At 58.9% G+C, this 13019-nt stretch overlaps 2 protein-coding genes across 3 annotated transcripts; one reads left to right on the top strand and one right to left on the bottom strand.

Moving 5' to 3' along the window:
- Positions 1–41: 41 nt before the first annotated feature.
- On the bottom strand, positions 42–10057 carry IRF5 (interferon regulatory factor 5). Of its 2 annotated transcripts, none has more exons than XM_025151342.3 (9): positions 10021–10057; positions 8250–8667; positions 5292–5475; positions 5028–5095; positions 4889–4919; positions 4254–4490; positions 2772–3179; positions 1490–1608; positions 42–807 (listed from the first exon to the last, which is right to left on the bottom strand). In XM_025151342.3, exons 2-9 carry the CDS (start codon positions 8430–8432, stop codon positions 619–621), a joined length of 1419 nt encoding a protein of 472 aa, XP_025007110.1. In that variant the 5' UTR covers positions 8433–8667; positions 10021–10057; the 3' UTR covers positions 42–618. The 2 variants fall into 2 exon arrangements, with proteins under 2 accessions (XP_025007110.1, NP_001026758.2); NM_001031587.2 differs by having other exon boundaries at positions 8250–8539.
- Positions 10058–11735: 1678 nt separating this feature from the next.
- Positions 11736–12987, top strand: SCO2 (SCO2, cytochrome c oxidase assembly protein). The gene is made up of 2 exons (XM_003640326.5): positions 11736–11783; positions 12107–12987. The coding sequence occupies exon 2, from the start codon at positions 12118–12120 to the stop codon at positions 12871–12873; it is 756 nt and encodes a 251-aa protein (XP_003640374.2). The 5' UTR covers positions 11736–11783; positions 12107–12117; the 3' UTR covers positions 12874–12987.
- The last annotated feature ends 32 nt before the right edge of the window (positions 12988–13019 follow it).

Raw genomic sequence — 13019 nt, 5'->3', positions numbered from 1 at the left:
GGATGGTGGGGCTCCAGATGTGCTCCAGGTGTTGTGTTCCAGATGTGGCACTCCAGGAGCAGCTGTGGTCCCGGTATGGTGATGTTCTACAGGTGGTGGGGCTCCAGATGTGCTCCAGGTGTGATTTGTTTTTTGATCTGGTGCTCCAGGAGCAGTGAAGATCCAAGTATGGAGATGTTCCGGGTCTGGTGGTGCTCCAGATGTGTGTTCCAGATGTGCTCCTGGAGTAGCAGCAGACCAGGTACTGCAATGTTCTGGGTCAGATGGTGTTCCAGATGTGTTCCAGAAGCAGCAATGCTCTGGGTATGTTCTAGGTCAGGTGGCACTCCGGATGTGGTTTTACAAATGTCCTCCAGGGGCAGCCCTAGTCCTGGTATGGCAATGTTTTAGGTCTGGAGGTGCTCCAGGTGTGTTCTAGATGTGCTCCAGGAGAGTTAGCGCTCTGGTTATGGCAGTGTTCTAGGTCTGGTGGTGCTCCAGATGTGGTTCTCCAGCTGTCCCCAGAGCTCCACCATCCCCATAGCACCGAGGAAGCCCCCAAAGCCTCCTTGCCCCCCAGGAATGACCACACACCCCATTTTTTCCCCATCCCTGTGGTAGGGGGGTTCCATCCCCGCATCACAGCGGGGGCCGTGGGCCGGGTTCCGGGCGCTGCTGCTGCTGCCACAGGTGGTGCAGCTCCTTGAACTGCTCCACCAGAGCATCCTTCAGGTCGGGCTGTGAGATCTGCAGTGGGACGCTGTCAGCTGACCACGACAGCTCCCCTGAGAACAGCTCCAGCAGCAGCCGTGCCGCCACCGGCACCACCTGGGGGGGGGGGGACATGTGTCACAGATGTCCCCAGTGCAGTCCCAACACGTTCCCCATCACATCTCCCATTGCTTCTTTGCTGTGTCCCCAGTGTTTGCCCTGATGTATTTGCATCGTGTCCCCAAACTGTTCCCCAGTGCATCACTGTCATGTCCCCAACGTGTCCCCTAGGGCAGTCCCCAAAGTGTTCCCATCATGTCCCTATTGGGTCCCCAACTCATCTGTGACATGTCACTGCCATGTCCCCAATGTGTCACCAACACATCCCCATTGGGACTGCAGCCCATCCCTGACATGCCACCACCATGTCCCTAACTCATCCTTATTGTGTCCCCATTGTGTCCCCAACCCAAATCATCCCTGACACGTCACCACCGTGCCCCCAACTCATCCTTATTGTGTCCCCATTGTGTCCCCAACCCAAATCATCCCTGACATGTCACCACCATGTCACCCATGTGTCCCTAGTGTGTTCCCAACATGTCCCCATTGGGTCCCCAGCTCATCCTTCACGTGTCACCACCATGTCCCCAACGTGTTCCCATTGGGTCCCCCACTCATCCTCATTGCATCCCCACTGTGTCCCTAATGTGTCACCTCCGTGTCCCCAACACATCCTCATCGTGTCCCCTTCATGTCCCCATTGTGTCCCCACCATGTCCCCACTGCATCCCCCAACCTGCACGGTGATGAGCTTCTTCTCCTTGGGTCTGTGGTCAGGCCACTCCTCCCCGAAGCACAGGAAGACCTCGAAGGGTGGTGGTGTTGGGCTCTGCCCCTTCTGGAACAGGATGAGCCCTGGGGGGCACCAATGTGTCACTTGATGTCACCTCCCCCCAACCCAGTGCTAACCAATGTCCCCATCGGCCAGAGTCCTCCCGTGCCACCTGATGTCCCTATGGGCTGATGGGTGTCCCTCTGTGCTGGCTGATGTCCCCATTGCCACCTGAGATCCCCACAGGCTCTCCAATGTCCCCTCCAATGCTACCTGATGTCCCTACTGGCTGTCCAGTGTTCCCCAATGCCATTTGATGTCATCATGTGCAACCAGATGTTCCCATGGACACTCTATTGCCCCCCAAGGCCACCTGATGTCCCCTTTGACTCTATGATGTCCCCCAGTGCCACTTGATGATGTCCCTATGGACTCTCTGGCATTCCCCAAAGCCACCTGACATCCCCATAGACATCCTGATGTCCCCAATGCCACCTGATGTCCCCGTGGACTCCCTGGTGTACCCTAATGCCACCTGATGTCCCTACTGACTCCCCGGTATCCTCCCACTGCCACCTAATGTCCCTTCGTGGTGTCCCCCAATGCCATTTGATGTCCTCATAGGCACCTTGGTGTTCCCACTGCCCCCAATGATGTCCCCATGGACTCCCTGATGTCCCCTATGCCTCCTGATATCCCCGTTGACTCCTTGGTGTCCCTACTGCCACCTGATATCCTTTCATGATGTCCCCCAACGCCACCTGATGTCCCTATTGACTTCTTGATCTTCCTGAAGCCACCTGATGCCCTCATGGACTCCCCAGTGTCCCCAGTGCCACCTGGTGTCCCCAGTGTCACCTGACAACGTCCCCATTGACTCCCTGGTGTCCCCAAGGCCACTTGATGTCCTCCAGTGCTACCTGACGTCCCTATTGATCCATGATGTCCTCCAATGCCACCTGATGTCCCTTCATGGTGTCCCCCAATGCCACCTGACATCCCCCATGGACTCCTTGGTGTCCCAAATTCTACCTGATGTCCCCCAATGCCACCTGATGTCCATTCATTGTGTCCCCCAGTGCCACCTGATGTTCCCATCAATTCCTTTGTGTCCTCCAGTGCCACCTGATGCCCTTTCATGGTGAGCCCCAGTGCCACCTGATGTCCCCATGGACTCCTTGATGTCCCCAGTGCCACCCAAACGTCCCCACACACTCCCTCTCCCCCCCACCCTGGTGCCACTCACCATCAAGGAACCGCTGGAGGCTGAACACTTGGATCCTCCTCTCCCTCTCCATGGGGTTGGGCCGTGGGTCGAGGTGGGGGTCCTGGGGTGGGGCGCAGGGCCCATCCCAAAACACTTTGCAGCGACAGAGGCGGGTGGCGTAGAGGTCCTGCCCCCCCAGCTCCAGGAGGAGCCCCCGCTCCATGGCCCCCAGCAACGTGCGGGTGTAGCGGCGCTGCTTGTCGTGCGGGATCCCCTCGGGGTCAGGGAAGTGGACCTGCTGGAGCTCGGGGTGTCCCAGCAGGTCGGGGTGCTGCGGGGTGGGGGGCAGAGACCCCCCGTGGGACAGGCGGCAGCCCAGGGGGTGGCTGACAGTCAGGGTGCTCACCCGCCGCCCGCGGTACTGGAAGCGCAGCTCCAGGTCTGTCACTGCGGGGTCGGTGGGGTTGGTGGGGTTGGGATGGGGGATATTCTACATGGGGCAACCCTGCAGCTCCACGGGTAACTGTAGTCCCACCCTGACCCCAGGGCCATCCACTCCATATCGCTCCGACCCCATTGTCACCTCCCAACCCCATGCTCACCCACCCCACAGCCACCCAAACCCACAGCCAACCACCCTACAACCCCTCAACCCCATGCCCAGCCACCCTACAATCATTCAGCTCCATGCCCACTCACCCCGTATCCCCCTGACCCCACAACCCCCCGATCCCATGCCGAGTGACCCTATATCCCCCCAGTGCCATGGCCACTGACCCCATATCCCCCCAACCTCACAGTCAACCACACCACATCCCCCCAGCTCCGTGTCTGCCCACCCTACAACCATCCAGCTCCATGCCCACCCACTCCCATTGTCATCCCCCCATGTCCAGTGACTCTATTATCCCCCCAACTCCATAACAGCCACCTGACTCCATGCCCACCCACCCTATTATCATCCACTTGACCTCATACCCTATGACCCCATATCCCCTCAACCCCACAGCCAACTACCCCACATCCCCCCAGCTCCATGCCCACTCACCCTTATGTCATACCCCCAACCTCATGGCCAACCATCCCACAGCCCCCCAACTCCATGGCCAGTGACCCTATATCCCCGCAACCCCATATTCCCTCAACCCCATACCCACCTATCACATGTGCACATTCAGCTACCTCTGCCCATCCACTCCATGACCACCCCATCCTCACACCCACCCACCCCACAGCTACCCCATTCCCAAATTCAACCACCCCATGTCTATGTCCAACCACCCCACAGCCACCCCATAGCCACATCCAACCACCCCATATCTTTGCCAATCCACCCTATGGCCACCCCATATCCATGTCCAACTACCTGATGGCCAGCCCACAGCCACGTCCACCCACCCCATACCCACGTCCACCCCATCCCATGGCCACCTCATACCCATGCCCAACCACCCCATATCCACGGCCACCCCATACCCACATTCACCCACCCCACACCCCATCTCCCGACCCAGTGCTTACAGGGCAGCAGGTGAGGGCTGGCCAACAGATTGGGGACTCCGTGCTCCAGGAGTGCTGGGGGATCTGGGGGGGGCAGCTGTGGGGTCAGCTGTGGAGTCAGCTGCGGGGTCAGCTGCGGAGTCAGCTGTGGGGTCAGCTCAGGGGGCAGCTCAGGGGGCATGAAGGGCAATGTGGGGTCGGTGCTGCTGAACGGGGGGAGCTCCTCAGGCCAGGGGGGCACCGGGTCCCTTCCGCAGTCTGGGGAACAGTAGGGTGAGGGGGCAGCCAGGGGAGCCCCCACATCACTGCTCCCCATAGGCCACCGCCGCCCCATAGACAGACACATCACAGCGTGCCAGCCCCTCATCAACCCCTCCCTTCTCTCCACTGACCCTCTATGGGGAGCCCCCACCCCACTAACTGTCCCCCATGGGCTTCCTCCCCCCTCACTGCCCCCCCTGGGGTAACCCAATCCCATTGTCCCCGATGGGACATTCCCACCACATTGTCCCCCATGGAGCATTCGCACCCCACTGCCCCCCCAACAGGGATCCCCCACCTCACAGACCTCCATAGGGTGTCCCCACCCCACTGTCCCCCCATAGGATGCCCCCACTCCATTATTCCCCTATAAAACACCCCATATCCCTGCTGACCATCAATACTCAGAGACATCAGTTTCTGCAGCTGCAGGGAGAGAGCAGGTGGTTATGAAGTGTGAGACCCCCAGATGTGGGGCAGGGGACCCCCAAGTGTGGAATGGGGGACCCCCATGTGTGAGGCAGGGGCCAGTACCTCGCTGACGTCCTCTTCCTCCTCCTCTTCCTCCCCACCGCAGCTGAAGTCATCCCCGGTCACCATGTCTGTGAGGAAAGAATGGGGTCCCATGGGGTGCTGAGACCCTACAGCACCCATAGCGACTTGTGGGGTGCCTTGTCCTTACAAGGTGATGGGACACTGCAGGGTGCTTAGCCCCACAGACCCCCCCCATGTCACTTATGGGATGCTGGGACCCCACAGACCCCATGTCCCCACAGTGAGCCCTCCCCAACCCCATACCTGCTCCGTCGGCCCCACAGACCTCATACACCTTATAGGGCCGGGGGGGCACAGCACGGGTGCCGTCGTAGCGCAGGCGGAACTCACGGCTCTTGTTGAGGGCGCAGCGCAGCGTTGCCTTCCACTTGGCAGGATCCGGCTCGTCCCGCCCTGCTAGGAACTTCCCCGTCTCTGTTGCCCATGCCTGCAGGGTCATCGGGGTCAGTGGTGTCAGGGTCACTGCGGTGGGGTTATTGGGGTCATCAGGTTGGGGTCAGTGGGGTCAGTGGGTCAGGATTATTGGTGTTGCATCACTGGGTTGTAGTTAATGGGAGCGGGGTCATCGTGCTTGGATTGGGGTCATTGGGTTGGAGTCATTGGAATGGGGTCATTGGGTTGGGGTCATTGGGCTGTAGTTATTGGAGTGGGGTTATTGGGGATGGGGTCATTGGATTGGGGTCATCATGAATGGCGCATTTGCGGCATCAGAGTTGGGGTTGTTGTGTTGGGGTCAACATGGTTGGGGTTACTGAGGTCACTGGGGTTACTGGGGCTGGGGTCATCAGAGTTGGGTTGGAGTCACTGGTGTCAGGGTCATTGAGGTGGGGGTTACTGGGGTCAGTGGGTTGGGGTCAGTGGGTTAGTGGGTTGGGATTACTGGTGTTGAGTCACTGGGGTGGGATTAGTGGGGTTGGGGTCATCATGGTTGGATTGGGGACATCAGGTTGGGGTCATGATGGTTGTCTTGGAGTCACTGAATCGAGTTTAGTGGGGTTGGGGTCAGTGGAGTGGGTTCATTGGGGTCATCGGGTTTGAGGTCACTGAGGTGGGGTTAGTTGGGATTATTAGTGGTGGGGTCATTGGGTTGTGGTTAGTGGGGGTGGTCTCATCATGGTTGGATTGGCGTCACTGTGTTGGGGTCATCGGGGTTGGGGTCACTGGATTGCGGTTATTGAGGTAGGGTTATTGGGGTTGGAATCATCATGGTTGGAGTCACTGTGGTCATCGGGATCACTGGGGATGGGCTAATTGGGTTGGGGGTCATTGGGTTGGTGCTCCTGGAGTCATCAGGGTTGGGGTTCACTGGGGTTGGGGTCATCAGAGTTGGGTTGGGGTCAGTGGAGTCCGTGGGTTTGGGGCATGAGGTTTGGGGTTTGGGCCGCTAGAGCTGATTTAGGGCGATTAGGGTTGGAGTTTGGTTACTAGTGTTGGGTTAAGGATACTATCTTGGAGTTTGGGTCATTAAGGTTGGTGTTTGGGCCACTACGGATAGATTAGGGCCACTAGAGTTGGGGTTTGGGACATTAGGGTTGGGTTAGTGTCATTAGGGTTGGAGTCTGTTACATCGATTTTAGGATTATGGCCATTAGGGTTGGGGTTTGGGCCAGCAAGGTTGTGTCAGGGTCATTAGGACTGGGATTTGGGCCACTAGGTTTGGCTTCGGGTCACTAGGGTTAGGGTTTGGACCACTAGAGTTGGGTAAGGGCCAGCAGGGTTGTGTCAGGGTCATTAGCATTGGGATCTGGGCCATTAGGGTTGGGGTTAGGGCCGTTGGGGTTGGTTTAGGGTCACTAGGGTTGGGATTAGGGTCACTAGGGTTGGGGTTAGGGCCGTTGGGGTTGTTTTAGGGTCACTAGGGTTGGGATTAGGGCCGTTGGGATTGTTTTAGGGTCACTAGGGTTGGGATTAGGGCCACTAGGGTTGGGGTTAGGGCCGTTGGGGTTGGTTTAGGGTCACTAGGGTTGGGGTTAGGGCCGTTGGGATTGGTTTAGGGTCACTAGGGTTGGGATTAGGGCCACTAGGGTTGGGATTAGGGTCACTAGGGTTGGGGTTAGGGCTGTTGGGGTTGTCTTAGGGTCACTAGGGTTGGGATTAGGGCCACTAGGGTTGGGGTTAGGGCCGTTGGGGTTGTTTTAGGGTCACTAGGGTTGGGATTAGGGCCGTTGGGATTGTTTTAGGGTCACTAGGGTTGGGATTAGGGCCGTTGGGATTGTTTTAGGGTCACTAGGGTTGGGATTAGGGCCACTAGGGTTGGGGTTAGGGCCGTTGGGGTTGGTTTAGGGTCACTAGGGTTGGGATTAGGGTCACTAGGGTTGGGGTTAGGGTCACTAGGGTTGGGGTTAGGGGTGTTGGGGTTGTTTTAGGGTCACTAGGGTTGGGATTAGGGCCACAGGGTTGGGGTTAGGGCCGTTGGGGTTGTTTTAGGGTCACTAGGGTTGGGATTAGGGCCGTTGGGATTGTTTTAGGGTCACTAGGGTTGGGATTAGGGCCGTTGGGATTGTTTTAGGGTCACTAGGGTTGGGATTAGGGCCACTAGGGTTGGGGTTAGGGCCGTTGGGGTTGGTTTAGGGTCACTAGGGTTGGGATTAGGGTCACTAGGGTTGGGGTTAGGGTCACTAGGGTTGGGGTTAGGGGTGTTGGGGTTGTTTTAGGGTCACTAGGGTTGGGATTAGGGCCACAGGGTTGGGGTTAGGGCCGTTGGGGTTGTTTTAGGGTCACTAGGGTTGGGATTAGGGCCGTTGGGATTGTTTTAGGGTCACTAGGGTTGGGATTAGGGCCACTAGGGTTGGGGTTAGGGCCGTTGGGGTTGGTTTAGGGTCACTAGGGTTGGGATTAGGGTCACTAGGGTTGGGGTTAGGGTCACTAGGGTTGGGGTTAGGGGTGTTGGGGTTGTTTTAGGGTCACTAGGGTTGGGATTAGGGCCACAGGGTTGGGGTTAGGGCCGTTGGGGTTGTTTTAGGGTCACTAGGGTTGGGGTTAGGGGTGTTGGGGTTGTCTTAGGGTCACTAGGGTTGGGATTAGGGCCACAGGGTTGGGGTTAGGGCCGTTGGGGTTGTTTTAGGGTCACTAGGGTTGGGATTAGGGCCGTTGGGATTGTTTTAGGGTCACTAGGGTTGGGATTAGGGCCGTTGGGGTTGGGATTAGAGCCACCAGAGCTCAGGTTCGGTTCGTTCCAGCCGTTGGGTCATCCAGGATCACCTTGAAGACGGTGTCATCGTCACCACCGCCGTGCGCCGGGAAGTGCCGCGTGGCATGGTGCCATGGGACCACAAAGAGCCGGCGCCGCGCGTCCACCCAGCGCAGCCCTGGGAAACGCCCGCTGTCCACCTGGGCCACCAACCATGGGCGCAGGCGCACGCGGCGCGGCACCGGGGACGCCATCGAGGACAGGAGGGGACACCGGGAGAGGTGGTGCGGTGATGAGGAGGTGACGCGGTGTGGCACGCGGTGACGCACGCGGGGAACTGCGTGGTGCAGTCGTGGAGATGCTGTGGTTAATGATGGGTGTTTGTGGTCATCCAATAGGTGTTGTCACCTCTGGTCAACCATCGTTCATGGTCATCTGTCACTCGTGGTCACCTCTGGTCATCTCTGGTCACCCAACACTTGTGGTCACCTGTCATTTATGGTCACCCATGGTCACCTCTGGTCACCCACGGTCATCTGTCACCCATGGTCACCCATGGTCAGTTGTCACTTAAGTCACTCATAGTCACCTCTGGTCCCCCGCAGTCATCCGTCACCCATGGTCACCACTGGTCACTTCTGGTCACCTTTGGTCACCCATCACTCACGGTCACCTATCAACCATGGTCAGATGTCACCCACAGCCACCAATGGTCACCCATGGTCATCTGTCACCCATTGTCACCTACGGTAACCTCTGGTCACCCATAGTCACCTTCCACCCATGGTCACCTCTGGTCACCTCTGGTCACCCAAAGCCCTTGTCATTTGTCACTTATGGTCATCTCTGGTCATCTTTAATCACTCATCACCCATGGCCACCTTCCACCCATGGCCACCAGTGGTTACCCATGGTCATCTGTCACCCACTGTCACCTCTGGTCACCTCCAGTCACCCCACACCCACAGTCACCTATCACCCATGGTCACCTGTGTCATTTATGGTCACCCACTGTCACCTCTGGTCACCCCCCACCTATGCTTTTTAGGGTGACCCACTCGCCCCAGCCACCTTTGCTCACCCCTCACACCCCGCCACCCCAAAAGTGTCACATGGGTCACACAGTGACATCGGCCGTCCCTGGGGACACAGGGTGGGGATTATGACAAAAATGGGGACCGAAAGAGGAACTCGTCCCTATGCCCCATGGAAAGAAGAAGTGACACCACAGGGTGGGGTTGGGGGCCGGAGGGGGAGGGGAGACATGAGGCCACCGTGCAGAGACCATGAAGACCCCATAAAGCCACCGAGATGCCATCTGGAAGCACCCACAATCCCATCATGAAGCCCCCCTAAGATGCCATCACGATGCCACCAGGATGTCAGCATGGAGCCCCCAGGATGCCACCACAATCTCACCATGGAACCCCCAAGATGCCACCATGGAACCCCCCAAGATGCCACCAAGATGCAACCATGATCCCACCACGGTGTCACCAAGATGCCACCACAGTGCCACCATGGAGCCACCACGATGCCACCATGAAACCCTCCCAAGATGCCACCACAATCCCACCACAGAGTCCCCACGAAGACCCCCAGAAGCCTCCATGAAGCCCCCCCAGATGCCACCACGAAGCCACCATGACCCCACCATGAAACCTCCCCCAAGAACCCACCATGAAGATGCTATGAGGCCACCATGAAGCCCCCCTAGATGCCACCACGAAGCCCCCCAGATGCCACAACGAAGCCCACCATGAAGCCCCCCTCCAGGAACCCGCCATGAAGACCCCATAACCCCCCCTGCAGTCCCACAAGTGCCCCCCCCTCCACTCTCACCCCTCTCCAGCACCGTTTGCTGCTCCCCTCCAAACACGCTTCCTCCCTCATTAGCATCACATTTGCATACAACCAGCCACGCCCCCGTCCCATGACGCGAGGGGTGGAGAGGAGAGCTGCCGCTTTAAGGTGGGCCACACCAACGTGGCCACTTTCAAAACGCTCTTCCCGCCCCCTCCCTGCAGCGATTGGCTGCTCTCCCCTCACTCCCGCACGCTATTGGCTGAGCGCGGGGGCGGGTTCTTCCGCTTCCGGTCGCGTTGCTTGGCAACGCGCGGCCTGGCGCCGGATTGATTGATTAGAAGAGATTGAAGGTTGATTATCTTTAGATAAGATAATGATATAAAAATAATACAGTGATGATTACCCCCTTCTTAATGTTATTATTAGTGCCCCAATTCCTCATACCACTGCGTGTCACTGGCAACGCAATTATAACTGATAACGGTTACCATTATTAAGTGCCCCAAATGCCCCATTATATTCCCCCTTTTTAGGGTCCCTTTTGGGGTCCCCATTTTGGGGTCCCCAATTTGGGGGTCCCCATTGGGGGTCCCCCTCTTAGGGTTCTTATTTTAGGGGTCCCCTTTTTTAGGGGTTCCATTTAGAGTTCCCCTTCTGGGGTTCCCATTTTGGGGGTCTCCTTTTTTAAGGGTTCCATTTGGGAGTCCCCATTTGGAGCTCCCATTTTGGGTTCTTCATTTGGGGTCTCCATTTGGGGTGGCCCCTTTTTTAAGGGTTCCATTTGGGGTTCTCCTTTTGGGGTCACCATTTTGGGTCCCCCTTTTGGCGTTCTAATTTTGGGGCTCCCTTTTCTAGGGGTTCCATATAGGGTTCCCCTTTTGGGATTCCCATTTTGGGGTTCTATTTGGGGTCTTCATACCTCTCGGGGTGCACATTTTTGGGGTCCCCTTTTATAGGGGTCTCACTTGAGGTTCCCCTTTTAGGTTCTCTATTTGAGGTCCCTCTATTGAGTTTCTCGTTTTGAGGGTCCCCTTTTTTAGGGATTCAATTTGGGGTCCCCCTTTTGGGGTCGCCATTTGGGGGTCCCCTTTTGGCGTTCTCATGTGGGGGGGGGGGGGTCCCCTTTTTTAGGGATTCCATTTAGGGTTCCCCTTTTGGAGTTCCCCATCTGGGTTCTCCCTATTGGGGTTCGCATTTTTGGTGTCTCCCTTTTGAGATTCTCATTTTGCGGTTCCAATTTTAGGGTCTCCCTTTTGAGGCCCCCATTTGGAGTCCTCCTATTGGGGTTCCCATTTTTGGGATCCCCTTTTTTAGGGATCCCATTTGGAGTCCTCTTATTGGAGTTCCCATTTTTGGGGTCCCCTTTTTTAGGGGCCTCATTTGAAGTCCTCCTATTGGGGTTCCCATTTTGGGGTTCCCGTTTGGGGTCCCCCTTTTTGGGGTTCCCATTTTGACCAGGAGAGACCATCCCAGCTTGTGTAGCATTTCCTGCCGTGGGATAAGCGCGGCTCCATCAGCGCCGTGGCCGCACCACCTGGGTGGGGCGCTGGTCGTGCGAGGCCGTGGTGTCCCCTCTATCCCACCGCACTCTATGGTTCGCGCTCCCTCCCATCCCTCTCCGCTCTATGGTCGCCCGCCGGGCAGAGCGGCCCGCACTGTCCCGCTGCGCTATGGCGCCCCCTGGCGGTAAGCGGCGAACTGCACAAGACGACTCCTCATCTCTGCGCACGCGCGAGCCCGTCTGGCCCCGCCCCTTCCGGCGGGTCACTTCCGGCTGTGGGCGCTGCGGCGCTGGCCAGGTGGGATGGGTCGGGGGTGGGGCGGGGGCTCAGGGGGACTGCGGGGGGGGGGGGGGGGGGGCATGAAAGGTCACTAGGAGGTATTGGGGGGAGGGGAGGGGTGCGTGTCCCAGTGTAGAACAACGTCAGAGTGCACCGGAGGGCATGGAGATGGGGCTCAGTCAATGGGCATCAGGGGTCAGAGGGCACAGAGGTAGGGCAGGAAGCGAGGAGAGCGGGGGGGCTGCGGGGAGAGGGGGGGCTGCGGGGTGAGGGGGCAGCAGTGGGGTCAGAACGCAGCGGGGAGCCGCCGTAGGGCTCTCACGGCCGCCCCCTCCCCGCAGCCCCCCCCACCATGGCCCTGGCTCTGCTGCCCGCCCGCTGCCTGCGCCGCCTTTCCCTCCTCCCCCCGCGGCTCCTCCCAGCCCCGTCCCGCGGGCTGAGCGGGCCCCGGGGGGGTCCACCCTCAGCGCTGCCCCTGGGCCGCCGCGTGGCCGTGGTGGCGGCGGTGGGGGGGGCCGCGGGGGGAGCGTGGCTGTATTTGCGGGCCCGCAAAGAGCGGGAGAGGCGGGAGAGACGGCGGCGGGAGCTGCGGGCGTTGGCGCTGGGGCAGGGAGACTTCCAGCTGGTGGATCACCGCGGGCGGCCCCGCTGCAAGGCCGACTTCCGGGGGCAGTGGGTGCTGCTTTACTTCGGCTTCACGCATTGCCCCGACGTCTGCCCCGACGAGCTGGAGAAACTGAGCCGGGCGGTGGAGCTGTTGGACCGCGACGCGGCTCTGCCCCGGGTGCAGCCCCTCTTCATCACCGTGGACCCCGAGAGGGACGACGTGGCGGCGGTGGGGCGATACGTGCGGGATTTCCACCCGCGGCTGCTGGGGCTGACGGGGAGCCCTGAGCAGGTGAGGGCGGTGAGCAGCGCCTACCGCGTCTACGCCAGCGCCGGGCCCAAGGATGAGGACGGCGATTACATCGTGGACCACACCATCATCATTTACCTGCTGGGCCCCGACGGGCTCTTCTTGGACTACTACAACCGCAGCAAGACGGCTGATAAGATCGCTGAGAGCGTGCGGCGACACATGGAGAGCTACGAGCCGCTCCTCGACTGAGTGCTGCGGCCCCCTGTGGCCCCCAAAAGAACTCTTCTTGCTGCCATAACCCACCCACCCACCCCCAGCGATGCTTTGTTCACATCGCCAAAAAACAAGGCCGCCTTTACCAAAGTTGGGAGGTTTATTGCTGAGAGCAAAGGTGC

This window comes from Gallus gallus, chromosome 1 (assembly GCF_016699485.2).
Source record: "Gallus gallus isolate bGalGal1 chromosome 1, bGalGal1.mat.broiler.GRCg7b, whole genome shotgun sequence".
In the NCBI taxonomy this organism is placed as follows: Eukaryota; Metazoa; Chordata; class Aves; order Galliformes; family Phasianidae; genus Gallus; species Gallus gallus.
Note: the sequence above shows the minus strand (reverse complement) of the source record. Positions and strands in the feature narration are given on the sequence as shown.

Excerpts from the sequence above, each read along its gene's own strand:
- IRF5 (XM_025151342.3), bottom strand. The coding sequence starts at position 8,432 with ATGGCGTCCCCGGTGCCGCGCCGCGTGCGCCTGCGCCCATGGTTGGTG. Across the intron at positions 4,920-5,027 it reads AGGAAGAGGACGTCAGCGAG|CTGCAGAAACTGATGTCTCT; the intron begins GTACTGGCCCCT and ends CTCTCCCTGCAG. Across the intron at positions 3,180-4,253 it reads CAGCCCTCACCTGCTGCCCT|TGACAGACCTGGAGCTGCGC; the intron begins GTAAGCACTGGG and ends CCGACCCCGCAG.
- SCO2 (XM_003640326.5), top strand. The coding sequence starts at position 12,118 with ATGGCCCTGGCTCTGCTGCCCGCCCGCTGCCTGCGCCGCCTTTCCCTC.